Source organism: Suricata suricatta, chromosome 10 (assembly GCF_006229205.1).
Source record: "Suricata suricatta isolate VVHF042 chromosome 10, meerkat_22Aug2017_6uvM2_HiC, whole genome shotgun sequence".
NCBI lineage: Eukaryota > Metazoa > Chordata > Mammalia > Carnivora > Herpestidae > Suricata > Suricata suricatta.
The window spans coordinates 13,547,065-13,574,934 of NC_043709.1; the positions used below are offsets into that span (position 1 = coordinate 13,547,065).

The 27,870-nt window shown below is 43.9% G+C and overlaps 1 protein-coding gene across 1 annotated transcript in view; it reads left to right on the top strand.

Annotated features, from left to right (window-relative positions):
- The window catches only part of SYN3 (synapsin III), a 459,446-nt gene that overhangs the window by 69,758 nt on the left and 361,818 nt on the right, over positions 1-27,870 (top strand). The window contains exon 4 of the mRNA XM_029954713.1: positions 20,280-20,371. Coding sequence (XP_029810573.1) covers positions 20,280-20,371 — 92 coding nt within the window. The remainder of the gene's footprint in view (positions 1-20,279; positions 20,372-27,870) is intronic.

Below are 27,870 nucleotides of genomic sequence, written 5' to 3' on the forward strand. Positions count from 1 at the left end.
CCATTACACTTACCAGATTGCTTTGAAGCTACTAGTCCACTGGCCTGTCACTCCCTTTAGACTCTGGGCTTATAGAGAACATGGACAGTATCTTTATTCATCTTATAAATATGTATTGAGTGCCTAACATGTGCTAGGGCTACATTGGTGATTAAAAGCAGATGTGGCCTCAGGGAACCTAGGTGGCTCAGTTGGTTAAGCGTCCAACTTCAGCTTAGGTCATGATCTCATGGTTCATGAATTCGAGCCCCACAGTGGGATCTGTGCTGACAGCCCAGAGCCTGGAGCCTTCTTCAGATTCTGTGTCTCTTCTCTCTCTCTGTCCCTTCCCTGCTTACACTCTGTCTTTCTATCTCTCTCAAAAATAAACATTAAAAAAAATTTTTTTAAACCCAGATGTGGTGTCTATTGGCTAGAGGTTAAAATCTAAAGGATGAGACAGATTATCAATTGCACAATCAGTCTCTCTCTCTCTCTCTCCCCACCTGCACACACACATCCCTTAATTACAAACCAGTTAGGAGCTGTGAAAGGAAGATACACAGTGTTATAGTAGCATGTGGTGGGTAGGCTACCACTGGGCACTTACTCAGCTACTTAGCAGGTGCTGCAAGTACCCAGATACATAATCTGTGGTCACTTCATATCTCTCTAACTTATCTGTGGAGAGGAAAAATCAAGCTGTGACAGAGAAAATATTGGATCCACTGTAAGAACTTCGCAAGAGGCATACTCGCCAAAATACCCTATTGCCTGGCAAACGACAAGGAAAGCACTAGTCGAGCCGAATGATACATGTGAAACAATGATACATTACAATACAGGTAAGGCAGTGCTTGATATTAAGTGAGCACAATGTGCCAGCCACTGCCTGAGAGTTTCTCTGTATAAATTCATTTAATCTCCCCACAACCCCACCAAGGAAATACTGATGGAAGTAGGACTGGACAGGGTAAGTGTCCTGCTGATGGCCCCACAGCTTGTAGGTGGGAGAGCCGAGATGTGGAGGCTCCAAAGATGCCCAGGCGCCCATACTGCTCACCCTACATCCTACCGCCTCTCGTCCTTCTGTGGAATGGCAACTCATCAGGCACATTTCCTCGCCCAAGGTCATGGTGCCGGTGATAGAGAGCCAAACTACACCCATGCTGTCTCCTCCTTGCCAGGTTTGGTTTTGGAGTTGCCGGGGGAAGGGGTGCCTGGGTTGTTCAGTCAGTCAAGTATCTGACTCATGGTTTTGGCTTAGGTTATGATCTTACAGTTCATGAGATTGAGCCCTGTGTTGGGCTCTGCACTGACAGCATGGAACCTGCTTGAAATTCTGTCTCCCTCCCTCCTCCCCGCTCTCTTTTTCTCTCTCAAAATAAATAAACTAAAAAAAAAAAAAAAAAAGAATGGTGTTCCCAGGGTAAGAACTTGGCAGTGATAAGAAGGTAGCACCAGATAGGAAGCGGAACTGAGCCTCATCTGGGGGCATGAAGAGTTGTGCTTTGGAGGTTCCAAGTGCGAATTCAAGGACAGAAGGAAGATCAGCTATTGCAGGTCATCTGTGCGCTCTCATCACCCTCATGCATCCTTGCTATATTCGGCCCTTCAGCAGTGCCTGATGCGTGAGTCTCATTATTGTCCTGATGAGGAAACTGAGGCCAAGGGAGGTAGAGTAGGTATTTGTGTAGTTAGTGGCAGAATTGTGACTGGAGCCTATATCTGCATATTCCAGAAGCCCATAATTTTCCCCTTAACTCACCAACTCACCCCAGCCAGACCTGGAGAAAAAGGCTGGCTTTGTCTGGTCTAACACAGTTTTTCAGATTGGTTTTCTCAGAGACCACAGAAAGCCCATCTGGGTTTTCTGAGCTCCTGTATCTGTGTTACTGGAACTTTCTTTGCTCCCTGAGCAACAGCCCTGAAGTTCCCCTCATGAGCTTCTGGGTGGGTTCTCAGCCTGTTTAAGATGGAATTGAGCTAGGTGACCTCTCCACCCACTCCACCTCAGGGCCTACATTCTGTCCAGACAGGAAGGAGACCTGCAGCCCACCCCTCTGGCTGCCAGGAAAAGCAGGGAAACAGAGGGGTGAATCTCCCCTGGCTGGGCCAGCCACACACCAGGAACCCCAACTTTGCATTCATTGGACAGATCCAGGTTTTGATCATTTGTCTTAGTTTGCTTATTCTTGTACAGCTGCTTTGGTCTCTGTCTGGCTCCCTTTGCTCTCCATGGTCCAGGCCCCTCTGTGTCTGTAGGATGAGGGCCAGAGTCCTCAAGCAGCCCCTCGGCTCTTCCCCACCAGGCAGCAGCCTGCCGTCCTCACCACCTCTCTTTTCCTCTTTCTGCTCAGTGGTGCCCCCGAGAGTCCTTGGAGGAGCCAATGTTTAATTTAGATGGTTTCTTGTTTACAGCAGCTTTTCTCTTAGGTTCTGCATCTTGCTCTGCAAAAATGTGATTTCTATGACTGTCTGTCCATCTGTCTCTTCTTTCATCCCTGTACCTTTTTATTTCTGTGTTCACCTTCTCTCTAAAACCTAGGTCATGCCCCAGTCTTTTTTGTGGTCTCTCATAGTTTAGAACTAGCCATCTTTCCCCTAACTACCTTCATGATATTTAGTATTTCATAGTACCAATAATAGTGATAAGATAAGGACCCCCATATACTAAGCACTTGCTGCGCACACACACACACACACACACACACACACCTGATACTCCACCAAGATTTTGCTATACACACCCTCCCTTCATCCTCACAGTGGCCTCATAAGTTATCTGTTACTATCATAGGAGAAGAAACTAGGACTCAGAGAGGCTCAGCAAGGCATCTTTCAGTTGGCAGAGTCATGATTTGAACCCCTGGTTCCAGCAGCCCATACTCTATTTTCCTAACTCTTACTCTGAACTCACCCCTCATTTTGGGGATATGAATCTGCTACTGTCCCTTTTGGTTTCTTCTAATCCTTACTTTAAGTGTCCTTTGCTATATATTTATTGGGAAATGACATTAAGATTCTGAAAGTAAACAGGCTCACTTTTACTAATTCTTATTTGTATTTTACTCATGTGGAGGAAAATTTTTTGTTTCCTCACAAGAAAGAAGAGATATTTTGGAGCGCTTGGGTGGCTCAGTCGATTAAGCATCTGACTTCAGCTCAGGTATGATTTCATGGTTCATGAGTTCGAGCCCCATGTCGGTCTCTGTCCTGACAGCTCAGAGCCTGAAACTTGCTTCAGATTCTCTCTCTGCCTCTCCCCCACTTGTGTGCTCGCTCGGTCTCTCTCTCTCACTCTGTCTCTCAAACATAAATAAATGCAAAAAATTTTTAAAAGAGAAAAAATATATTTTGAGGCAGTTTGTAGTGATGGGCAAAGCTATGCCTTAGATCAGATGAGCAAGGGATCAAATCTTGACAGTGCCTCTTATTACCTGTGGGACTTGGGGGTGTGACTCAGTGTTCTAAATTTCAGTTTCTTTATCCACAAAATGGAGAGAGTCAGCACTACGACCTTGTTCAGCACATTGTAAAAATGTGGTCCATTTTCATTAAATCAGAAAGGACCCTGGATCTAGGTTGATCATTTGTCAAAGGAGGAAGTGGCCAGTGTATGGAGCACATTCTACCTGCCAGCCCTTCCCCAGCCCAGCAGATGCCCCCGCTCAATGAAGGCGTGCTTCCAGCCGAGCTTAGGGCAGCCTCATCATTCTCCACATGGCAACCAGAGCTGGCAGTAAAATGAAACCCATTGGGTGACCCCAAAGGAACTTTCAGTTCTCACATTCTGTGGGTTTGATATAAGCCTACTTAAAAAGGATTGTAAATTATGGATCAGGTGGTTGGATCCTGGAAAGATAAGCTCAGTTAGTATATATATCATGGGAATGAAACCAAGAACACTAAACAACAGACCTCTGAATTTTCTTCTGGCAATCTCTAACCTGGAGCTGTCTACGGGAACAACTGTTTTCTGGTTATACCCCTTAGAGCCATGATGCTCCATAGGAATACCTGGGGGTGCAAACAACTGAGCATATTTGGAAAGGCGGGGGGAGGGAGAGAAGGAGGGAAGGAGGGAAAGAAGGAAGGGAAGGGAGGGAGGGAGGGAAGGAGGGAAGAAGGCAGGGAGGGGGAAGAAAGCTTAACTCATTGCTTCTTCTGTATCAGTAATTCCCAACCAGGGTGATTTTGCCCTCCAGGGGACATTTAGCAATGCCTGGAAACATTTTTGGTTGTCACACATGGAAATGCTGCTGACATGTATGGGTAAAAGCCAAGGACATCTTACAAGATGGCTGCCCGCAACAAAGGATTATCCAGCTCAAAATGTCAATGTGCCAAGGTGACGAAACCCTGTTCTAGACAGAAACTACTCAAAGGTGACACCTTTTGTGCGGAGAGCTCCGTGGTTCTCTAAAGACAGGTGATGGCAGTGTAGCGTATGGTTGTGCGGGCTTCCCAGATCAGACCTCTCCAAAGAGACTTCACCTTCACACTCCCTTTCAGTCAGCACAGTAGCCTTGGGACAAGGACAGGGTAGGGACCTTCTCCCCATTCTTACCTGACAAAGACACTGAGGCAGAAATTCTTGTGATTTCCCCAAGATTGCACAGCTGGAAATTCCAAGAGTGGAATTGATACCTGGGTCTCTCTCAGCCCATACTGCGTGATTTTGCAACACAACCCCACATAGTAAATGTGTCCCCTGGCTTGTACCCAGGCTCAGCAGAGGCCTAGAGTCTGTTGAAATCCTGAAGGGCTGGGCCAAGCCTGTTGTAAAAGTACTCAGGATTTGTTTCAGTTAAGTATAGAATGATGACAGAAGTGACTTAATATGAAAGACAAAGTTCATTGTATTCAGAGTCTCCTAAAAGTAGGAGGCATAGCATGCCACGTTTGGGGACCACATGAGGAAGCACCATAGCCAATCAGGAGGCCGAGGGAGCTAAAGAAAACTGTGGGCAAGAGCCTTTATTATGGATTTGCAGGAAAGAAAGGGCTAGCAGGTTAAAGCAGCCTTAGGACTGGCTAGTTGTAGGGAGTTCAGCAGGCTCTAGGGGTCTAGAGGGCTGTCCCTGCTTATCTGGAACTTGGCCTTTTTGGTCTTAAGGCGGGAGGATGGTGACCTGGAATGTGAGAGCTCCATAGAGCAGGTAGTTGACCATGAGCTCCAGATTGGTTTCGGCTTGCACTTGAAAGACACTCTCTATAGTGAGTTGTTTACTATCTCTAGGAATTGGCTAACTCTGAGAGGCAGTTTTTCCAGGGTCAGCAAGCCTCAAGATGTGAGAACATCAGAATATAGGCAATAAAATGTGGTTAATACATTTAAGTCCAAAGCCTCAACACACTGTAGTTTTTTTAAACAGTGTTTTATTTTATTTTTAATTTTTTAAATGTTTATTTACTCGAGAGAGACAGAGCATGAGCATGGGAGGGGCAGAGAAAGGAGACACAGAATCTGAAGCAGGCTCCAGGCTCTGAGCTGTCTGCACAGAGCCCGACACAGGGCTTGAACTCATAAACCACAAGGTCATGACCTGAGCCGAAGTCGGACACTTAACTGACTGAGCCACCCATGCACCTATTTTTAATAGTCTTGTAAAGGCAAACTCTTTTATTTCCAATTAAATTTTATATAAAAAAACCCTAAACCTAAGCGAATTAAAACATACAAATTACTGCTTTGTTTGATTCATAGCTGGAAAACTCTGAATCCTTTGAACCTCCAGAAAGTGACTAAGGCCCCTCCGTAGACTGCCTCTTCAGAGGTCAGTCTCCTGCTGTAATCCTCCCACAAGCTCCAGGCCTGCTGTTGCCCTTGTCTCGGGTGGTGCTATGGATTGCAAGAAGCCTGGAAAAGTAGCTAAGAGCAGGGACCCTGGAGCCAGATTGCTTGTGTTCACCTGGTCTGTAAAGTCCCCGCTGTGTGACCCTGGGAACTACGTGTAATCTCATTGCACCACTGTGCTCCCAGATATAAAGGGGACATAATAATTAGGGGACCTCCCTTAGGTGGTTACTGTCCTTAGAACAGTGCATGGGACATAGTAAGTGCTTAAAAATTATGATACATATTAATCCTAATATAAATGTAATTAATATGAAATGGTAAATATAATTATTATATTGCCACAAAAACACCAATTGTATTCATACAGCTACCTCATCTAGTCCTATCACAGTTACTTTTGTTGGTGCTTCTTCAAAGACTACACCACTGATTCTTCTTCCTTTAGCCTCTGTTGTGGCTGCTTCTCCTACTTTTTTTTAAATCCATCTCTTATAAATAAAGCTTAGAAAAGCAGCCTAGCTCATCCTACAAAGAAAATCAGAAAATCAATAACAAGGACTTTTTTTTTAATCCTCGATAACGTTAATTAGGTGCTCCTCCTACTTTTGTTGCTACTGGGATAAACCGTTGCCACCACCGCCATTGGACATTTCACCAAGTGAAAGTAATGTCAGCCAGGTCCTTAGAGTCAAAGCAGGTGTGAAGGTGTAGAAAAAGACATGAGCCATCACTGCTGGGCCACCACTGACACACCCATACTGTTTCCCTTCTATCTTAGTTTGCATTCTCCTTGCTGTTGGTTTAGGAGCAGTTATTTATGAAGTCATGTAGGGCTACTGATGAGGTTGTCTATGTGATTCTAAGCTTATGAGGTGTTGTCTCTGAGCCTGCAAGGTCAGAAAGGACCCATTAAAGTTCTTGGTGGTGCTTGATGTGTGTGTGAGTGCCATTGTGAGTCAGCAGCTCAGAGGGCCGCCCTGCTCCCTGGAAGTGGGCGGAGAATCCTCCTTGCGTTGGCTTCTGGACATGGAAATGCATTGACTGCAGGTGGCTCTTTTCCCTGACACTGCCCCTTGCACTCCCCGTTTGGGGATTCGGTTCAGGTTGGCTCTGAGCCTTATGTGGATCATGCTGTCTTGGAACTACTGTGGCCTCTTGGGAAGCCACAATGATCATCTGAGAAGATGAACTTGGCCTTTAGAAACAAGAGTCCCTATTGAGGAAAAAGAATTGAGGAACAGCTCCTTTGCAAGGAGGAAAGTGGCCCTTGGGCTCCCCCTTTCCTGAGCCCAGCCTTGATTTGGAGATATTTCACAGTGGACTTTTGAAGGGGTGACTGGTTCATACCAAGCTGCCTTAAATGCTTGGAGCAGAAGCCTATGGGGACTTGCAAATCAACCGCGGGAAGAGAAATTAGCTATGTCTTGTCTCAGAACTCCCAAAGTCTGCTCCAAAATAAACACATAAGCTGTGCCGGCAGGGAAAGCTTGGGCCTTTTTTCTTCTTCATTTTAGAAACTCCATGTGTGCATTATTTTAAATAGGCGCCAGCACACGAGGCTTTTTTAACAAGATTGAAAACAGATGGGGCCTCAGGCTGTTCAGTAGCTCTCAGAAATGAACTTGGGAAGTGCTAAGCCATCTCGTGTCCAGGCGACATTCATCGTCTTCTTGAAGCACAGGTCCGCCAGGCCTCTCCTGCACAGGGAGCACGAGTCTGCTTCCTGCATCAGGTCTGTCAGCCAGGGGAAGGAAATCTCTCCTTCCACTGCATTTGCCCGGGTTTGCATTTACTTAACCCTTTGGCAGCTTGGGAGAAAGGAGGATGGGGCTACGCTTGGAGCACCCATGCCTCTGGGGCTGGGAGCGCTAGGTTTACCTCCCTCACTATAAATGGATGATGACCCTTCACGGTTCACATCTCTCTGAAGGCTCCCAGTCTCACTCCAAGTATTAGCTAGAGGCCTTCCCACAGCTATAGGCCTTCGTGATTAGACTTCTCTGGCATTCTTCCTGCCCTTTCCTGCCTTTCCATGCTTACTCTGATTGAGGCATGCTGTACTTCTCATTGTTCTCTAAAATCCAGTGACAAAAAACAAGCCTTAGGGAGGTTGTGGAGAGAATGGAACCCCCGTGCCTTGCTGGTGAGAATGTAAAATGGCACAGCCACTGTGGAAGCCAGGATGGCAGTCCCACTTCTGGGTATATGTCCCAAAGAACTGAAAGAAAGGACTCAAAAACTTGTTTTTAAATCCATGGTCATAGCGGCATTATTCCCAACAGCCATCAGGTAGAAGTAACCGAATGTTCATTGACAGGTGAATGTGTAAACAGAATGTGGTCTCTCCATACAATGGAGTATTAGCCTTAAAAAGGAAAGAAATTCTGACAAATGCTACAACATGGACAAACCCTGAAAACATGCTCAGTGAAATAAGCCAGATATAAAAGGACAAATACTGTATGATTGCACTTATATGAGGTCCCTAGAGTAGTCAAATCCATAGACACAGGAAGTAGGATGGTGGCTACTGGGGGAGCAGGGACTGGGGAGTCCCTGTTTCATGGGTACAGCTTTTGTTGGGAATGATGAAAAAGTTCTGGGGGTGGACGGTGGCAGTGGTTGTACAACAATGTAAATATACTTAATGCCACGGGGCTATACACTTAAAAAACAGTTAAAATGGTAAATTTTATGTTTGGGTATATTTTCTGACCATGAAAACAAACTTAAAAAAAACAAGTTAGTGCACTCTGCCTCACGGCCTTTGCCCTTGCTCTTCTCTTGGCCTGGAACACTCTTCCCCAAGGTGTCCTCACTGTATTCCGCACTGGGGTTCTTTGTGCCAATGTCACCTCCTCAGAGATGCTTGGCCACTCTCCCTGGAGGGACACCTGCCCCTCCCCGCCGCCATGCACACTTCTCAGTCACTCTGTATCTCTTCACCTGCTTCATTCTCCTTCACAGCGTTAGCACCCTGAGTCCTAAAAAGCTAATCTTTCCAAAGTATCTGGCGCCGAGCCGGAGCTGCCACAGAACAGCAGGGCCTCCGTGTCTGGGGCTCAAAGCTCACCGTGTGTCCGGAGGCCCCCGCAGGAGGAAGTGGCAGGTCCTCATCTCTAGGTGCAGATTGGATTAATTGAGAGAAGGTGAGACACAGGGAGACAGCTGGGAGGCAGCTCCAGGAAGAGAAGGGGAGGTCCATGCTCTGGCGAGCAGTGGGTAGGGAAAGAAGGTTGAATGCTCTTTTCTTTTTTTTAAAAATAAAGTTTATTCATTTATTATTTCTGAGAGAGAAAGAGAGAGAACGGGCAAGCACAAGTAGAAGAGGGACAGAAAGAGAGGGAGACACAGAATCTACAGCAGGCTCCAGGCTCTGAGCTGTTAGCACAGGACTCAAACTCACGAGCCATGAGATCATGACCTGAGCTGAAGTTGGACGCTTAGCCGACCGAGCCATCCTGGTGCCCCTGAATGGCTCTCTTCATTCCCACAACCCTGTGAAAATGGTTTTGGACCTTCAAAATGAAAAAAAAAAAAAAGTACATTAAGGTTGGATTTGAGGATTTGAATTTCTCAGAGCTTTGATGGATAAGATGTTCCTGCGTCATGTTACAAGTTTCAATTTGCAGAAAGAAACTCTACAGAAATTAACTGCCATCAGCCTACTTAAGTTCCTTCAGTGTCTCTCCGGGTTGTACAGGGTCATGCGCACTATGACATGTCAGCCCTTCTGGCCCCAGACAGCCCGTCCCAGAGCTCCAGCCTCCCAGATTCACAGGCGCCTGGGATACAACTACTGGACACAGATGCCCACCAGTGGCCTTTGCTTCCATATCCAAGTCTCCAAGCCCCCAAACTCTCCATCGTCCCTCTGGAGAAATGTGGGGAGACTTTCACGCCTGGTTTGCTTAATCCTATAAACGCACTTTTCTGAACATTCAGCCAAACAGTGTTCAAACATGTGGAGCCAGCTCAGCCATGAAGAGAAGTACATGTTGGGCAGACATCAACTATCATTCTTTTCTGCATAGTTAAGCTGTGGTCTTGACATTTCTGAATGTTTGCCTCAATCTGTTGTAGGTGGCAAAGGTTTGTTTCAGGTGGCATAACTCTTTCCTAGTCTCTCAACCTTAAAAGTTTTAGGGGGCTGTGGTGTTCCCACCATTCTGTCCCCCTAAAGCCCTTCCCTTGCCTTCCCTTCTCTGCCACTCCCTTTCCCTTCCCCTCCCTCCCTTCCTCCTTCCCCATTTCCTCTCTTCCCTTAAGACATTATCAAAAGTTTTCCTCACCCTTGAAGTTGACCTGGCAGAGGGAAAAGGACAGTGGATGCAAGAGATGTTTTTCTTTGATTCTCAGTTGCTGTTGTTTCTTGTGGGCACAGCTTCTTGGGAACCTGAGCAGGAAGGGGTGACTGTCAAGACAGAGCGAGGGCATGCCTCGGTGCTCTGGTTTAATCACTACTAAATGTCCATCTAGGCTCTGGAGAACATAACCTGGCTGTTAAAAAAATTCCTTAAAAATCAGAGTACCACATTTATTGGTGATGTTTTACAAACCTGACTTCTTTAGTTCTTGCATTCCCAAATGTGATGAGGTGTTGAGTCTTCATCATGATCTTCATTGACCATGTGAAGATGATGATGTTGCTGAGGAGGGTGGTGACAGTGCTAATATATTAACACTCTCATTCAGAATAAAATCCTTATCATGATTGATTCACTGTCCCCTCTCTGACCTCATGTCCTTCCACTCCTCGCCAGCTCTGTTCCAGCTACACTGCCTTCCTCTCTGTTCCTTGAGCTCTGTACATATACTCCAGCCTCAGGGCCTTCTTCCTTGCTGTTCCCTCTGCCCGCAAAGCCTTTCCCTCTCTAATTGTATGATTTACTCCCTCACTTTGCTTATAACACAAAGTGCAACCTGCCCCTGACCTCCCTTATTTGACATAACACGTCTCAGCACTTTGTCCTCTTACCAGAAGCTATGTTGCCTCCCCGGATGTATTGTTTATTGTTAATGGTCTATCTCCCCACTAGATACAAGTCTCACAGGAACAGGGAATTTTGCTCCATTTGCTGCTATGTCATCAGTCCCTGTCCTTGGCATAGTAGTTGTTAAATGAATGAATAAATGGGTAAATAGAGTCAGGGTCACAAGCCAACTTTGTGATCATGGATGAGTCATTTGTTCTCTCTGCTCTTCAGATTCTCATCAGCTGATGAAGATGCTAATACTGAGCCCTCTTATCAAGAGGTTGTTGTAATGATCCAATGAAATAACACAACCATGATAGCTAACATTCATTATGTACTTATGTTCACTTATACACCTTGCTAGGGGTTTTTATTTATTTTTGAGGAAGGGATTTTTAAAAATTTATTATTTATTTTGAAAGAGAGAGAACCAGTTGAGGAGATGCAGAGAGAGAGCGAGAGGGACAGAGGATCTGAATCAGTCTCTGTACTCACAGCAGGGAGCCCGATATGGGGCTTGAACCCTCAAACTGTGAGATCATGACATGATCCGAAGTTATACACTTAACTGACTGAGCCACCCAGGCACCCCACTGAGTAAGAGCTTTCAAACAGATTAATTCTTTAATGCTTACATCCACTCTAGGAAAGCACCATTCTTAGCCTCATTTTACAGATGAACTAAGGCATAGAAAGGCTAAGATGCCTAGAGTTGTACAGCAAGGTAGGCATAGAGCTCAAATTCAAACTTGTGGTCTGGTTCTGAAAACCACTCTACACCAAACACTTTGTAAACTGCAAATCATTGTCGATGATTTGTTTTGTTTTGTTTTTAAAATGTGGCTAACTCCACCTAATTTTGGATTTTCCATTACTAGAACATTTAGGAATGTTTGTTTTGACATGTTTTTATGTATTTATTACTCTCTGCCCTGCCTTCTGCATGTGTGCGTGCACACACACACACACACACACACACACGCACACGGAGTATTATGATGTCTTGATGAGCAGAAGATGCCTTTGCATCTGCCCGGCTCAGCTAGGTGCTCAGCATCCGCCCAGCCTGACCCAGTGGCCTGGGCCTTCACTGAGATGCCAGGCACTGCTCCTGAGCGAGATTTCCTCGTCTGGAATGGACCACTGAGAGAGTCTGCAGACTCTCAAAGCCTCTTTTGTCTGCAAGGTGAATCTGAACCAGCAGAAAAGACTTCAGATGCCAGCCAAGGAAGTCACTGGGCCCACGGGGCCCTCAGAACTAAAAACACTGCCTGTGCCGGGAAATCTACAGGAAGCAGTTCTTGCCGACAGCAGGCCTTGGGCCACCTGCCAAGTGTTTGCAGCAGCAGGGCATTTGGAAGAGCCAGAGTGGTGAAGGAGGGGTAGGGGCCTGTGGGCTTTGCTGACAGACGCTGCACACTGACGTGGGAAGGTATGAAAACAAGGGCCGTCGCATGCACAAGCAAAGCCCATGGCCGGCCCAAGGCTGGCCGAGTCGCCCTTTAGCTGACCCAGCTCTGTGCATTAGAACACAAGTCATCTCCAGTGAGTCACCTGGTGCCATGTAGAGGGTATCGGCCTGGGTTTGGGTCCCAGCTGACATAATTACTGGGTTGTAATTTTGAGAAAAGTCATTTGCCTCCCTGGGCCTCATCTTGGACATCTACAAAATAGGCATTCATATGTTTGAGCACTGTGCTGTATGCCAGGTACTGGTTGGATGCTGGGGTAGAGCCATGAACAAAACGGACATCCCTGTCCCCTGGAACTTCTATTCTCAAGAGAGAGGGGGACAATTAAATATAAATTGGGATGGATGTAAAGCATGTCAGATGGGGTAAATGTACCATTTTGTCAGTGGGGATGAGTTCAACCAAGAAATGGGGACAGGAGTACAGCAGGTGCTTTGTGAGGAGGTGCCTCTGGGGGCGTCACTAAGCAAAGGTGTGAGTGAGTGAGGAAGGTGGCCTTGCTGCCATCCCCAGGAAGCCCCAGGGGCCAGGGACTGGAGCCTGGAGCTTGCCCAGTGTGTTTGACAATGGAAAGGAGGCCCATGTGGGGGATGGGATGGTGTCAAAGAGGTCATCAGTTCGTCAGTGTCTAAATCATGTGGGACTTTAGAGGCCAGGCAGGACTTAGGTTTTCTGTATTTTGTGCTATTTATTAGTATTGTTGTTGTTGTTTGTCCTTCTAAAGAGTCTTCTAGACCCTGTAAGACTCTGTGAAAGAACTTAAGACGTGAAGAAAGTCACAGCACATGCAGAATGCTGATTTTTTAAAAGGAATTTGTTAATGACACAGTTTTGTCCCTAAGAGTAAACATAACAGTCTGTTAGGGATTAGAGTGGAATTTTGATGATAACTTGCTGGAGGATGCAGGAATGCCCTAATCCTACCTTGAAAATCACTGCCACCACCCCTGTTCTAGGTTCCTAAGGTAGCTAAATACACAGGGAGGAATTGCAAATAAGCGTCGAAATACCACCTAGGCATTAGCAGCCCTAGGTCCCCCAACCCCAAGGCAGGGCTCTCTGCCAGAGTTGGCGGGAGTCCTGTAGATTTGTGGGTGTTACTTACTAAATATGTGGCTATTATCACTAAACAGTTCCAGGTACAATAAACACAATTATGAAAAGAGAGAGCAGGACATCTGGGGCTTCTGGGAATCCGAATTGACCGCTGCCAGCTCATGGAAGAGAGAGCAGCAGAGGGAAAGACCGGTGCTGAGATGCACGCCTTGAGGAGCTACAGGCGAGGGAGGAAGTTGACATGATGACCACGCAGACCAGCAGGCACTCAGCTACAGAGAAGCCGGAATCACACGTCATTGCCGGGCTTTTCAGCCTAGCCATGACCCTGCCCACTGTCATATGTAGCACTGTGACATCCTGACCCGCAGATTAACAGTTCCTCTCTATGGGGTGTAATGGGAAAGGTTGGAGAACAGGGCCGAGGGTCAGAAGTTGACCTAGCATTAGAAAAGGTCCTGGATGGAGGCTGCCCACTTTCTCCTAGCCACTCAGTATCTGTGTGTCTGTCTCTTTCTCTCCTTTTCTTCTCGAGAAAAATCTATGGGATACCTAAGGCATGCAAGGGGGCACACTCTCAGGGTTTAAGAGTACAGTCTGGGCCAGATAGGTTTCACAAACTGACAGGAATTTCTAGTATCTTATCAGCCACCATTGGATTCCAGAACAATCTGTCTGCCAGCATCTTGCCTTTCTCAGGAACTCTGGACAACATCTTTTTGTGTTGAAATCCTCCTTAGTCAGGCTTCATGGTCAAAACGGATAGCTGCTACCTTCACATTCCCACACATTCTTGGTTTCTTGTGTACATTCCTGTCAGTCATCCAAATCCAAGCCTCATTTTCTGTTTCTTTCCCATTGATCTGTTGATCTAATAGCATCCTTCAACTTATGGTAATGATGATTACAATCACCATTTCCATTCTGTCATCAGGCATCATTCTCATCACAAATGCAATCACTGGTAACTAAACATGAATACCCCATGCTTTCAGTAATATTATCTACTTGGCATTACGTGCCTGCCAGGTGCCAGTTCCCATGACAATGCAGCCAAAGACTCTACAGGAAACTGAATGCATTCCATCCTGTGTGTGTGTGTGGTGTGTGTGTGCATGCACCTGTGTGCAAGTGTGTTTTGGAAACTGGATGTGAGTTTAATTATAAAGAGGTGCTTCTATTGCCTTCTAATCTAGGGGTCTGTAGAAGAGATTTTGTTAGTGGATATGATTCCAACTATATCTAGTACCCATAACAGAGCTTGGAAATTAGAAAATTCTGCAGAAATATTTGTTAAATATGTAACCAGTTCCCTCATCTGCAGCTTTTCCTGTTTCCCAGTGCTCCTCCCCCAAAATATTAATGCTAGAGGTTGTGAAAGTGATAGTCAAAAGGGACTTTGTAGATGTAATGTAGTTATGTGCCTTAAGATAAGGAGAGTAACCTTGGTTATCCAGGTGAGCCCACAGAGGCCCTTAAAAACTGAATTTGCTCTGGCTGGAGACAGAAATGTGGCAGAAAGGGAGGTTAAAATTTTTTTAAAGAATAAGAAGAATTTAATGTACCATAACCGGTCTGACGATGGAGAGCGCTATGTGACACAGAATGCAGATGGCCTTAACTGGCTGGGAGAGCCTTCCAGCTGACCTCAGTCCTACAACCATAAAGAGTTGAAGTCCGCCAGCCACCTGTATGAGCTTGGAAGCAGTTTCTTCCAGAATCTTCCAGTAAAAGCTTAGATGCTTAACACCTTCATTTGGGCCTCGTGAAACCCAGAACAGAGAAAGCAGCCAAACTCCCATGGACTTCCGACCTACAGAGAGCAGTGAAATAATACACTTGTGTGGTTTGAAGTGGTTGTTTACCTTGTGATAATCTGTTAGGAGGTAGCGGGACTATGAGTAACAGGAGATAAATGCAGTATACAGTGATATTCATGTTCCTTCTCTGACCTAACTTTCTAGCTTTTATTCCTTTTCTGCTCCTCCATGAACTCCATGCCCCAGCTACTGAAGACATCTCACCATTCCATTGTCCCAATAGCCCAGTATTTTTATCTGTGCTTTTGTTATTAGCAACTTAGATTGGGCCTTTCCCCTCCTCTCTGCCTGAAAACATCCTCCTCAGTGCTTTGGTCTAGTGAATCTGGCAATGGAAAAAGTTTCGTAAGGTATCTACTCACCAAAAATAAAAATAACACTATATTCAACAAATATTTTTGGTTACCTACTGTGTACTTGAAGCTGGGTATAAAGCAGTGCACAGCTTTCTGAAAATATTAGTACATTGCATTCCTTTTTAAAAATTAATTAATTTAGCTTGAGAGAGAGGTGGAGGGGGGTGGCAGGGAAGGGCGAGAGAGAGAATCCCAAGCAGGGTCTGCACTGTCAGCACAGACCCTGATGCAGGGCTCGAACTCATGAACTAGGAGATCATGACCTGAGTCCAAACCAAGAGTCACACTTAACTGAGTCACCCAGGTACCCAAAAATGAAAGTAACACTTTATTCAACAAATGTTTTCGGATACCTACTATGTGCCTGAAGCTGGGTATAAAGCAGTGAACAGCTTTCTAGTAAAAATATTAATGCATAGCATTTCTTTTTCATAAGATATGATAGTAGATTTTTCCTTCAGTGATAATCGGGGGACACTAGCTGAGAAAGAAAGATCTATACAAATGAAAGGCACCATAGATACAATTGACTCTACTGATTATAACTCTTATTTTGTTTTTATATTATTTTATTTGAAAAATTTTTTAAGTTTATTCATTTTTTTTTGAACGAGAGAGAGATAGTGAGTGGACAGGGGCAGAGAGAGGGAGAGAGAGAGAAACTCAAGCAGGCTCTGCACTGTCAGCCTGATGCAGGGCTCAAACCCAGAACCGTGAGACCATGTCCTGAACTGAAATCAGATGCTCAATCAAATGAGCCAAATAGATGCCCCTATAACTCAGAATCCAAGTGGAGAGTGAGGAGTCTGCCTGCGGTCATTGTCATTGGATCAAATCCAAGGTATAGGTCAAAACCAAGGTTTAGGTACCTGGTCCCCAGACTTAGAGGCCAATTCCTTTTCCACTATTCCTTGATTCCTCCATGTACATGTTTTTTAAAGTCACAAATAGGAAAGCTCAGATAAATCTAGCACTTTCAGATATCATTGAGGTCAGTGTCATAAACTTCCCATACCAGGTAACAAAAGCAACAAGAGTAACAAAATCCAAAGTCCCTGTAAGTGCCAATATTGCAAAAACCTACCATCTTTAATGATGTCTAGAGAAAATATCCCACAAATGTATAATATAATAGTTTTCCCTTTCAAAACAGAATCTTGACAATCAAAATTACACACAGGCTTTCTTCATAATAGTGTTATTTTTTTCTGTTAAAAATAAGGGAAACAAATTGTTTAAAATGCCCCCTCAGAGCAGCAGATGAGATAGTGGGCTTGAGCTTTCAATAGGGTGTACAGAAGCTCAAATAAAAGAGGATGTTTAGACCCGCCATGCAACCCTAAAGTTCATTTATAAAGCAAAGAGAAATTTATGGGAGCGGGTGAGCATGGCAATAGTGGAGTGCCACAGGCGCCATTTCTCAGCACAGGTAAGATCCCAAGTCTTGCTTCTCCATTCATTAGCCTCTCAGCTGGCCTGCCACTCTAACAAAGCTGAAGGGGCTGAGCTCTTGATTTTTTTTTTCTTTTTAACCTTTAAAAGAGGTGGGAGTCCCCTGAGGAGCTCTTTGAGAGGTCTGGCCACAATGGTGGGTTGTAGTGTGAATCAGAGAATAGAACTCATTCCATTCAGCCAATCATATCACTAGGGAAACAGTTAATAGGTTTATTCAGGATAGAGCCTTTGAAGTCATCTAGTTGCCCAGTGACTGTGTTTTGGGTGAGTAGGAAGACATTTTATCTGCTTCAGCAGGTTGAGGAGACAAGAGGTGTGGTCGTCCTACCTTGTCTTTGATACCCTGTTATCATTGGGCCCTAACTGGGCTGCTTCCCTGTTTAAATATTATACTACTTGGTATCAAAACTCACTGTAAAGTTGCAGTAACTGAGACAACTTGGAACAGACTCAAGGAGAGACAAACAGATCACATATGAAGGTGACTTGATATTTGACAATGGCACCAACGCAACTCTATTGGGAAAGAATAGTCTTTTTAATGAATACTGCCAAAGTATTTGAATAATCATATGGAAAAATTGAACCTTGGGTCTTAGATGTGACACCAAAAATTTAAATTATGGATGGATTACGGATGTAAATGCACAAAGACCCTACTTCCAACAAAGGTCACATTTATGGGTATCAGGGGTTAGGATGTGGCCATATCTTTTGGGAGAGATAATTCAACCCACTACAGTTTCTATGAGAGTTCTGAGGCTCTTCAAAAATGGCGGCTCTTTGAGATTCTACTGAGAGGGACTTCATGCTACCTTGAAGAAAAGGTGCTCGAATACCTCTGTGTTCATTTCCAAGTTTTGTTTATTGAAGTTTTTAAAAAGTAAAATACAGAAGAGTGCCCTTTCTTCACTACCCTCTCTTTGCTTGATCCAACAGATGCTGGGTACCCTAACAACCAAGGTATTTGCCTTCCTGTAATTACTCATAAACCATAACTGGAAAATAATTCTAGACACCTTGCTCTAGCACCATGAACTTCTAACTCGTATATCCAAGCCTGAGGGTATCTTTTATCCAGATTATCTCTTTCCATTGGGCAGCAAGACAGCCCCTGGGGCTTGACCACCAAAGAGTTGAAGATTCTATCATTCAAGATTCTTATTTGCTCCCTTTCTTCAAATTTTTGGTGTCCAACTGTTGTGTGTTGCAACTTTCTTCTAACATCTTTTACTCTGCACACTCAAGTAACAACTTTTATTGCTAATTCTTCTTTGTAATCTTGCCAGTAAAGTATCTTAAACATGATGGGACTGAATATTTAAGGCATTAGACTTAATAAACAGGTCATTACCACTATTTACTAACCTGGACTCATTAACAGAGCTCTTTGCTTTTCACCTTGCCACAACATAATGAAACTATTAATTAAAGCAAGAGACATAAGCACTCTGAGTTTTCTTTAATGCCATCTAGGGAGATGACTAAAGTCTTTGGTCATAATTCTATTAAATGTTTCTAAGGGGATACATTTAAATCACTGTGAAATTATATTTCCCTTCCATATAAACTTGGTTTTCTCTTCAAATGGGCTATTTTTAGGTCCCTAAAATTCCCAGTTGTAATCCACCCTGTGCCTTATTCAGCTAAACAGTGGGGGCAGGAGGGCATAGCCATCAAAAGCACAGGCTGGAGCCAGACTGCCTGGGTCTAAATCTCGGCTCTGCTACTTAACATGTGACATTGTGCAAGTAATTCAATCTCTCCCTGCCTTGGCTTTTTTTTTTTTTTTTTTTTTTCAATCTGGGCAACTGTGAGGATTAAATTAGTTCGTACATGTAAAAAGCTTAGGACAGTATCTGGCACATAGTGAGTTTTTCATATGTATGAGAAGTTACTTTCATTCATTTAATCCAGAGAAATGGTTTTTGGCACCTACTGTATGTAAGGCACAGTTTGATACTATGCATTTTCTAACATGGGGTCACAGATAGAACAGTGTCTCCCCAAGATCCCCACGTTGAAGTGTTACACTCCAGTCCCTCCACATGTGACTTTATTTAGAGACAGGATTTTTATAGAGATAAAGCAAGGCTGTTAGGATGGCCCCTGATGCAGTGTGACTGGTGTTCTTATAAAAAGGGGGTCTTTGGATACAGAGACATGCGTAGAAGGAAGACAATGTGATGAGACACAGGGAGAAAAAGGCCATCTGCAAGCCAAGGATAGAAACCTGAAACAGATTTTCCCTCATAGCCTTCAAAGGAAGCAACCCTACCAACCCTACCAACACCTTGATTTTGGACTTCTAGCCTCCAGAACCATGGGAAAGGAAATTTCTGCTGTCTAAGCCACCTAGTGCTGGTACTTCGTTATGGCTCCGTAGGAAACAAACACAGATGGTTAGAGTACCATGAAACCTCTCTGCAGGGAGTGTATAATCTGGTAGGAGGGATGTATTCCACAGGACTCGGGTCACAAGCAAAACAAATGCAGCAGATCTTGCCTCAACAAGTAAGAAAAAAATGAATTTATAGATATAGAGGTATTGCATAACACCCAATGGCAGGATTGTAGCTGGCACTCCCCACCTCTTGCCCCTCTGCCCCTCTCTTAGTGACTGTGACCCATCCCTTGTGTTCTCTACTTTCCCAGGCCAGATGGCAGAAAACATGGTCTTCAATTATACTCAGGCTTTATGTATTAAATACAGCCCCTAGAAGGAAACTGCACGAATCACTCAGCAGCTCCAAATTCTAATACAAGGGCACCTTATTTCTCCACCCTGGGTCAGGTGCCAACCCCATCAGCTGTGACTGAGGGAGCATTATTTCAGACATGGTGCTCTAAGCATGTAGGCGGGAAGGGCCATGACCAAAAGAGGTAAGAGTGGGCAGAAGACAAGAAGGCTCCATTAACAATGATAAGTGACCACACCGCTGTGATGCCACACCCCCGCATGCCCTGAAGCTGGAGAAATCTAGGAAAGATGTTAAACTGAACAGCCTCTGGCCTTATATAGGCTCTTGGATATTGCTGAAGCTGGAGTAACTTTTTCCACTTTCAGGGAAGTAGAGATTAGGAGCAGTGAAAAGCATAGGTGCTCGAATCAGAAACATGGAACTTTCAATCCACCTTTGCCTTTTATTAATTATGGAAGCCTGGACATGGCACCGTGCCTCTACGCCTCAGATTCCCCACGTTTCAGAAAGGGAGGTAAATAATACCACAACTGCCCAAGTTTCAGGCAAGGTGTAAATGAGTACTGGCACATGGAAGTACCCAATAAATGTTAGCAGTTGTTAGCATCGTTAGTTTTTGATGAATCCTTTTTTGTTTGTTTGTTTTGCTTTCTTCTTCAGGCTGAATTCTCAGAGTTGAACCTAGCTGCCTATGTTACTGGGGGCTGTATGGTGGACATGCAAGTCCTGAGAAATGGGACCAAGGTTGTGAGGTAAGGAGGACTGAGATACAGAAGACCGGCATTTGAGAGTGTGCGGGATTCCTCACAGAGCTAACCCGGCTGTCTGCTGCCCCTGACCCGGCCCCTGACCACATGTACTGGTACACACCAGGCGTTACTTCCAAAGGGTTTTGGGTGTCATTGCGATAGGAATGACCGTGTCCTGGAATGAGCCTTGGGCTTACAGAGAAAAGGCCGGGTTCTGTTTCTGTCTTTGTGAGTCTATTCGGGTGTGTTCTTGAATCTCTCTTACACTCTGTTTCTCATCTGCAGCATGATGATTGCAGCACGCAAGTAAGAGGCAGGTATGTGAGAGTGAGTGCCCTATTCATTCTCAAGGGCTGTACAGTGTAAGGGTTTATTAGAAGGAGCTAGAGCTTGCTTCCAATATACGGCAGCCTAAATGTTCAAAGACTCCCTCTCAGGAAATCAAACCTAAAAGTACAGGATATAACATTTTTCAAAGAATCTGTTTAGAATGTTTGCCGAGCTTGAGGGGGAGTGAGGGAATTCTTCATTAGCGGAGAAAAGTCAAGAAAGTACAAAGCCCCAGAAGATATAAAGTGTTGTATTAATAGGTTTCTATCTAGTTAAACAACCAGAATAATACAAATCAGGTATTATGAAGGCTTAGCTGGGGACGAAATAGGACTCAGATCTGGGGAAGCAGAGGAAACAGGAGGAATTTTGAGGAAGAGGTGGCATTGGTTCTAAGCCTCGTCGGTGGTGGAATGTGGGCATTCTGTGCATCGTAAGGGCAGGAAACAATCTTTGCAAACATAGATGGGCAAAAAAAAAAAGAGAGAGAGAGCATGTTTGGGAAATTATGTTAATACAACTTACTAAGCTATTTTTTTCTTTTTTTAATGTTTCTTTCATTTTTGAGAGAGAGAGAGAGTGTATGTGAGAGCAGGGGAGAGGCAGAGAGAGAGGGAGACAGACGATCTGATGCTGACTCCATGCTGACAGCAGAGAGTCCTATATGGGGCTCGAGCTTACAAACTGTGAGAGCACAACCTGAACTGAAGTTGGACACTTAACTGAGCTACCCGGGCACCCTAGCCATTTAAAATAATTTTTTTTTTAATTTTAGAGAGAGAGAGAAAGAAAGAGACAGAGAGCAGAAGAGGGGCAGAGGCAGAGAGAAAGAATCCCAGGCAGGCTCCACACTAAGTATGGAGCCTGATGTGGGGCTTGATCCCACAATCCTGGGATCATGACCTGAGCTGAAATCAAGAGTCAGAAGCTCAAACTGGCTGAGCCGCTCAGGCACTCCTTATTCAGTCCCATTATTTACTGAGCGCCAACCATGTGCCAAGACATATGTGGCTTTCTATTTCTAATAATGATGGCCTAGATTATTTAGATCAACTTTTCCACTGAAAACAACTTAAAAATTGGTTTTAAATAATGATCATCTTGAAAGCCTTCAAAGAGTTGGCATGACAGTAAGGAATTACGGAAGAGAATGATGCAGAAATGGAAACCCAGAGAGATGAATGAGTATAAAAGTTGCCTTTTTTCCTAAGAGTATTTGCTAAGACTGGCAAATTTAAAGATGATTTGATAGCCTAGCTGGAGCAAGGGAGACAGATTTCAATGTTCAGGGCCTCTCAACGGGGGGAATGTAATGATAGGCTCTCCCCACAATAAGTCAAGACCCAAAAGACCACATCTTCAAGGTGAATGTGAATTATAAGTAGTTGAGCCCTTACTAGTGTGTGCAGCTCGAATTTCAGGGTGATTGATCTTCCGGGAACCTCAGCATTGTAGTTGGTTTATGATGATCCCAAACATGCTAGAAGTAAAAGGGACCCATATGTGGAAGGAGGTACTTTCATCCTAGGCTTCAAATAATTTCTTTTTATAATAGCTAGCACATAGTCAAAGATAACCAGGCACAGACACCTTGATTGAGAAGAAACAGAAACTATTAAAAGACAATAGAAAAAGACCCAGAAAGATGTCAGATATTGGACTTATCAGACACCAATTCTTAAAAAAAAAAAGTACTTATTAAGTTGAAAAAATCAGGTTTGAAAGTATCATCCAGAAATAGAAAACAATAAAAAGTGACACAACCAATTTTTTAAAAAACCAAATAGAACTTCTAAAAATGAAAACTACAATAACCAAAATTACTGGATGTGTGCTCTTTAGCAGCATAATATACACAACTGAAAAGGTGCTAGTGAAGTGAAAGGTAGAGCTGAAGAAATTATCCTAAACGAAGCACAAAGAGAAAAAGCCTAGAAATGCAGAGGAGTTGAGTAGATCTTGTGAGAAACTAACATTTAAACAGACTCTTCAGAAGAGAATGGAGCAGAAGGAGTGTTTTAAGAAAAGGTGGTTGTGAATCTTTCAGAAATATACCAAACCACCAAAACCAGAAGCTGAACAGATTGCAAGCAGGATCAATAAAAAGAATTTACACCAACACACCATAGTGTAAGTACAGAAAGATGAAGAAAACCATCCTTAAAATAGCAAGAGAAAAAGGCAGGTTAACTTTATTGGAATAACAGACTGACAGATCTCGGCCGCAGTGGTAGAATGACATCTTCAAGGTGCCAGAAGAAACTAATTGCCAAGCTCTAATTCCATCTTCAGGGAAAAATTTTTTATGAATAAAGGCAAAATAAAAACATTTGCAAGGAGAATACCCTCACTAAGGAAGATTGTAAAGAACATGCTTTAGGCAAAAAGAAAATGATCCCAGAATAACCTAGAGCTGCAAAGATATGTAAGACAAAGAAGGTGGTAAATGTCAATAAACATTGTCTTCACATAATAATAACAATAATACCTTATAAATTTAAAAATTACATGAAGAATTAAAGCACGTGATAGTAAGATAGTAGTGGTTGGGAGGAAGTGGAATTAAGGTGTTCTGAAGCTCTTGTATTATCAGGGAGGTAAGCACATGTATTGATTAATAACAGGCATTAAAAAGTCAGAGATGCAAGAGGTAATTTCTAGGGTAATTACTAAAAAAAATAAAGACTGTAGTAAAACTTAAAAGCTATAAGAGAGGGAAAAAACAAAAACCAACATAGAATGATATTGCAAATAAAATAAGATGGTAGATTTACAGTCAAATATGTAAGCCAGCTGATATCATTATAAATGACTTGTAAAAATTTTTATACAAATTGGTATTGGGGAGAAGCACTGGGTGTTATATGGAAACCAATTTGACAATAAACTATTTTTAAAAATTGGTATTGGTAAATAGCTTCTGCCCTGAGCCAAATGAATGTCCTCACCCACCTACTCTTAACCCATGGATGGGCATGACGATTGGATTGCTCTTTTGTCCCCCAGTTCACCACCTTCTGTCCCCCAGCCCATATCCTTTGTTCTTCCCATAGTCAGAGGGTGCACTCCTTGGGAAGGGGAGGGGAGGCACCCCTGGGGAAGCAATGGGAACCTCAGAGAGCGATTCCTCTGGCCCTTCAAGGCTGTAAATGCCTGTGAGTCCACTGGAGTCGCCCTCTCATGGTCACTTGTGAGAACTACAACCTCCATACAGAATAACTATGAATTGTTAAATATTTATTATCACCAATATATATCATTACTTGCATTAAGTGTAAAAGGACTGAATGCTCTAATTTACAGAGCATCTACACTGAAGTTTTCAGAGTAATTTTTTTTTAAATCTGACTCTATTGTATCCGACTCAGGATATTCATCTAAAACATATATGTATATATATGGCTACTGGTCAAAAGAAACTTAGCTCATGTAGCTTATTAATATCAGGGAAAAAATAGACTTCCAGGTAAAAAGCATTACTAGGGAAAAGAAAGTAACTCATTATGATAAACACAAGGAAGAGATAATAATTCTAAATTTATAAGCACCAAAAAAAATTGCCTCAAACTATACTTTAAAAATTATCAAATGTATTTGTGTTTATGCCCTGCTTCCTCATCTGGAAAAGGAACTGAATTGTCTTATTCGGTAATATATACAAATGAGAATGTCCATCCCATTAATCTTCAAATTTGGCTACAGGTTAGAATCACCTGGGAAATATTTTAAAATCCCGATGGCCAGGCAATATGCCAGACCAATTTCATTAGACTCTCTGAAGGTAGGATTTGGGCATCTCTAGTTTTAATGCTTCCTAGGTGATTCCAATGGGCAGCCTGACGGAGAACCTCCCGAGGTAGCTCTCACACCAGCCCTGCACTGGGGCTGGATCGGCTGCAAAGCTGAGGACCCCACTGGGTTTGCTGCCTGAGCAAGGGTCACCTTGCAAAAATAGATGTCCTCAAGCCTCATGCCAGACACGCCATCTTCTTCCTGAATTTACAAGATTGTTTGCAAAAATAAATTTACAAAAGTGTTCCACATCTTTCTTAATCAGCTAGTCTCCCAGCATTTAGGAACGGCAGGCTTTAAAGACAGTGGTTATGGGCTGATTGTGTCCCTCCCCAGAAGATGTATCAAAAAGTCTTAACTCCTAGTTCCTTAGAATGTGGTCTTATTTGGAAATAGGGTTGTTGTAAATGTAATTAGTTAAGATGAAGTCACACTGGAGTAGGGTGGACCCTTAATCTACTATGACTGGTGTACCTACAGAAAGAGGGAGATTTGGAGCGCCTGGGTGGCTCGGGGCTAAGGGTCCAACTTCAGCTCAGGTCATGATCTCGCATGACCTTCAGCTCAGGTCCATTAGTTCAAGCCCCGCTGACAGCTCAGAGCCTGGAGTCTGCTTCTGATTCTCTGTCTCCCTCTCTCTCTTCTCCTTCCCTGCTTGGGCTCGCGCTCACTTGCGCTCGCTCGCTCTCTCTCTCTCTCTCTCTCAAAGATAAAGAAACATTTTAAAAAAATAAAGAGGAGATTTGGACACAGAGACACGGGGAAAGTGCTATGCGATGATGCAAACAGATTGTAGTGACGTATGCACAAGCCAAGGAATGCCAATGATTGCTATCAATCACCATAAGCAGCTAGGAGACAGGCATGGAACAAATTCTCTCTCAGCCCTCAGAAGGAACCAGTCCTGCCAACACCTTGCTTTCAGATTTCTAGAACTATAAGAGAATACTTCTCTGTTGTTTCAAGTCAAAACAACAGCCCTAGAAAACTAATACATGGTGCTTTTCAAATTATAACGTGCATATATATACATCCCCTGAAGATCTTGTTCCACTGCGGATTCTCATTCATCAGGTCTTCGGGTAGGACCTGAGATTCTGAATCTCCTGTAGGCTCCTAGATCCTGCTGCTGCTGCTGGAAGACCATACCCTGAGTAGCCAGGGCCGTGAGAGCAGCGCCAGCACAGCCAAGGCCCTGGCTTCAGGGGTCCACGGGCTGTTGAGATTTCTTCTGTCCATGCCCAGAATGGTGCTCACAGTCTCACGAGACAGCTTGTTTTGGCAAGCCACACGTCACAGACCTGGGAGAGTGTGCACACAAACCAGGTAGTTCCAGCCCGACTCACAGTGTGTCCTGCAGGCAGGGAGTCAGTAAGAACGCCCCCCTCCCCCCAGGCAGGCAGTGCTACTTCAAGCCCTAGCTGTTGGGCTCCCCAAGTAGGAACATTGAGCAGTGCTCTCGACTCGCAGTATGTGCTTTCAGGGAGATTTCGGTGTTGCACTGACAATGCCCTTGATCACTTCCAAGTGTGCAATACGAGCAAGGCCTACATCTTCTGAAGGCCTGTTCACAGGAAGTACCTTCATAAAGGTTAACCAGGATGGGTGGTGGGGCAGACCACTGCTGGTCTGCCCCAGCATTCGCTTATTCTACTTTGGGGAACAGGACCTAGAAATTCCACTTGGGCAACCCCTCCCCAACTCACGGTCTGTGTGGTGTCTGGAGCGGATGCCAGCGGGTGTCAAACTGAATCAGAGCACTGCCGTGGGATCTAAGCCGAGCCACGGAGACTCCGTGGTGAGACTTTTACTGGAGCCCTTGGCGGGGAGACACGTGTGCCTTCTGCTGGGGCCACTGAGCTGGTGGGATGGATACCTGGAGCTGCTGGTGGCCATCTCTTTTTTCCCTCGAGGGAAGGCTTTGCCGAGATTGAAGCCAAGGCAAAGGGAAATATGGCCAAGAGGGAGACAGAGAGTGAATGACCTGATGATGTTATTCAAGGCCTTGGATCCAGATTCATCTCCAAACCTTAGCCAAAAAAAAATCCCTTTTTGCTTAAGCCAGCTTGAATTGCACATACAAAATTCATGAATTTTTATTTATTTAACAAATACTTTATAGCATTTCCTATGTGCTAGGCACTGCTCCAAGCACTTAACATATACTGACTCATTTCATCCTTTCAACAACTCTGTAAGGTATGTACTATTATAATCCACATTTCCTAGATAAGAAGGCTGAAGTACCAATGAGTTGGGTGATGGAATCAAGGCCTTCAGCTGGTAAGTGGCAAAGCTTGTGTTCAAACCTAGGCACTCTAGCCCCAGAGCCAGGGTAGGGCACCACTGCCTTGGACCACCTCTTTAACAAGGAAGAGACTGTTTCTCAGTAGGAGCTGCTTAAAAGGAGGCAGTAAGTTAGGAGTGGTGTGCAAAGTTTGACAGCCATATGGTAGAAAATATTGAGGGGATCCAAGCACCTGACTTTTAGTCGGTGGGAATTTAGTAAATGGAAGGATACTAATTAGTAGCATGAAAACAAACGAAAGTATAAAATTCATTGATAAAGGTTAAGTATCTGGTCAGATGCAGAATACTAATAGTGTAATGGTGGTGTGTAAATCACTTTTCACTCTAGTATAAAGACAAAATACTTTTGTCTTTTAAATAACTATAGAAGTATGAGATAACTATAGCTATAATGATTTGTTAATGAATACACAATAGAAAAAGATATAAATTGTGATCTCACAAACATAAAATGTGGGGGGAAGTAAAGGAATCTGTATGTGATTGAAGTTAAATAAGCATTAACTTAAAACAGACTGTTATAACTATATTTTGTGTAAGCCTCATGGTAAGCATAAAGCAAAAACCTGTAGTAGATACATAAAACAGAAAAAGAAAAGATTCAAAACATACTCCTACAGAAAATCATCAGATCATGAAGAAATACAGCAAGAGAAGAAACCAATGAAAGGACTACAAACCAGCCAGAAAACAATGAACAAATGGCAATAGTCAGTCCTTACATATTAATAACTACATTAACAGGAAATGGATCAGGGGGAGCCTGGGTGGCTCCGTCAGTTGAGTGTCCAACTCTTGATTTCTGCCCAAGTTGTGATCCCAGGGTCAGGTGATACAGCCCCATGTCAGGTTCTCTCTCTCCTCCTCCACCCTACTATTCTCTCTCTCTCTCTCAAATTAAGAAAACAAACTCAGTGGATTAAATTCTCCAATCAAAAGGCACAGAGTGGCTCAATGAATTAAAAAAAATCAGATTCAGCAATATGCTACCTACAGGAGACTTTAAAAACACTTTAAGGACACACACAGGCTGAAAGTAAAGGGATTGAAAAGGGAAAATATTTCATGCT